Genomic DNA, 2,563 nt, shown 5'->3' on the forward strand with positions numbered 1-2,563 from the left:
AGATGATGATGTTTTCTACAAAGGCTTACTACATTATATATTTCTGTTATCATTAGTTTTTGCAGGGCACGCAATGTAAGGAATTTTTTAGGTTATTTTTTTATCCCTTGGGTTACATTATTGGAGTTTTAGTAAGGATCCCTAATATTTTTGAAAATATAGTATAACTTACGTTGCTTAGGGATAGTGTAGCTTCTCAACGGTTAAATAATTTTTTGAATCGGTCCAGTAGTTTCGGAGCCTATTCAATGCTAACAAACAAACAATCAAATCTTTACTCTTTACAATCGTTTATTGTACATGAAGATGTTTGATTTGTAGTATATAATAAATTAAGTCCAAAAGAGAATAATTTGGCACAAAACAGAATAATTTGGCATTTTTTGAAGGACGTTGATTCGATCGCGCAACTAGATTTAGTCTAGTGATCAGTGCGGCTGCAACTAGTTTTATTGTACGCATATGGCCATTTGGCCTTACACCTTGACAGAGAGAACGCCTGTACATGGCTACTCCTTGTTGCTCTTTGTCTAATTACCGTTAAAAATTTTATTAAAAATTTTAATTTGGTACAGGGAAAAATTAACGCTATTTACCGTTTTTTTATGATGGTAATTTATAACGTTATAATAAAACCTTGTTTTTTTTTAATGTAACTACACACTTCCAAAGACAAATTTTTAGCAAGTTGCAACTCTAGAACTAACAATAGTATTGTCAACCGTCAATGCACATTTTACCATTCAAACAAATCAATCAATTGCCAGAAACCTCGAAAAGCAAATTATTTGTAATAGGTTTATTAATAACATTATTATTTATTAACGTAGTAGCAGAACCAGTAATAATGAAGACAGGCCCGTTATATGGCATCTTAGCAAACTCAAAAACGCGTATGCGTTGTGTTTTTTGTGGAGTTTACATTCCAAAGGCCAACAAATGTATCGAAGAACATACGAATGGTACAAAACATAAAGAAAACATAGACCAAATGGCTGAAAATGGAATGATTTACAACAACGAACAATTATATTGCAAGCCTTGCAATGTGAATCTCTCTGAAGAGGACTCTGTTGCCTCTCATATCGAAAGTGACGATCATGCCAATTGGATGGCAGCCGTCGACAATTTAATAGAGGGCGAATTCATCAACGTCGATTCTTATTTAGCAAGCGAAAGTGAAGACGTATATTGCGAAGTTTGCAATTGCAACATTAATTGCTCCCTCCAAAACATAGAGACTCATGTTAACGACATTTTACATCGAAGCAACGTCGCTGAAAAACTGAAACCGTTAAATGGAATATTCCGCGTGGATAATGACGATGAATTATGGTGCAAGCTTTGTGATGAATATATAGAGAATACTTCCATAAGTGTTTTGGAACACATTGATGACTCACCAGAGCACATGGAATGGTTTATTCATATTGAAGACCTGATCGACGGCCAGGAGGTATCTATTCAAGACTTCCTTAAAAATGAGCACGAGAAAAACGCATTCTGTAACAAATGTCAGGTAGAAATAATTTGTAATGCTCGTAGTATTGAAGACCACGTCCATAGTGAAGCACATTTAAATCAGTTTAGTTAATGTTTTTTTTTTACCATAACTAGCTAATTTGATTGAAATTAAAAACAACAAATAATATTTGTTTCTTATTATTTTGAATAACTTAATGAAGAAAATATGAAAATATTGTAATAAACGTAATAGATTTTTATGTTACAAGTGTTTGTATTTTTGCTTATTACCATCATCATTTAATATTTTAAATGTGAGAATAATAATTTCAGGTATTGACATACCTAAAGTAAAAACTAATTACTTTGCTTAAAATGAAATTACAAAGTAGAATGTTTTATATATATATATATATATATATATATATATATATATATATATATATATATTTTATTTTATGACAATAAAATAGAATTTCAAAAGTAGCTGCAATGTTTTATACTAAATCTCTTTTATTTATTAAGACCTTTGTAATAGTAGATAATATACATTCCTTGCTTAAATTTTTACTTGCTACTTTTTTTTTTTGCTGGTTACATCTCGCTTTAATTTTACTTAACATTATATATTTTCACCTGAATTTATTTTTCTTTCACATTCAGATTATAGTGATCGAAACTTAGTTAAGAACAAAAAAAAATTGATTTGTATAAACATATATTCTGTTAAATGCTTAAAATGTGAATTTCAAAATGAATGATGTAAAAAATAAAAATAAAGTAAACATTATCTTTCTTACTATAATAATATTTATTTACTTTGTCTGAAGCTCCAACAGTAAAAATATAGCATCCCCGTCACATAGTATTTATTATTTCAATCTTTTATTTCAGAAATAAATCTTAATAAAATAAATTGTTGTTTCCTTGTACTTCACATTCTAAAAAATACTAGAAATAAGTAAACAATATTTGAAAATATTTATTAAATTTGAAAAACAAAATAATGTAAAATTAATCACATTTATTGTGTTTGACTTACAAAATTCTAATAAAGCAATTTATATTTTATACCGAATAATAGTAGAGATAGTAAATG

General features: G+C 28.6%; 1 protein-coding gene across 1 annotated transcript; it reads left to right on the top strand.

Moving 5' to 3' along the window:
- Positions 1-719: 719 nt before the first annotated feature.
- Positions 720-1,729, top strand: LOC123662593. Its single transcript, XM_045597415.1, has one exon. The coding sequence runs from the start codon at positions 728-730 to the stop codon at positions 1,592-1,594; it is 867 nt and encodes a 288-aa protein (XP_045453371.1). The 5' UTR covers positions 720-727; the 3' UTR covers positions 1,595-1,729.
- Positions 1,730-2,563: the final 834 nt, after the last annotated feature.

Source organism: Melitaea cinxia, chromosome 19 (assembly GCF_905220565.1).
Source record: "Melitaea cinxia chromosome 19, ilMelCinx1.1, whole genome shotgun sequence".
Taxonomy (NCBI): Eukaryota; Metazoa; Arthropoda; class Insecta; order Lepidoptera; family Nymphalidae; genus Melitaea; species Melitaea cinxia.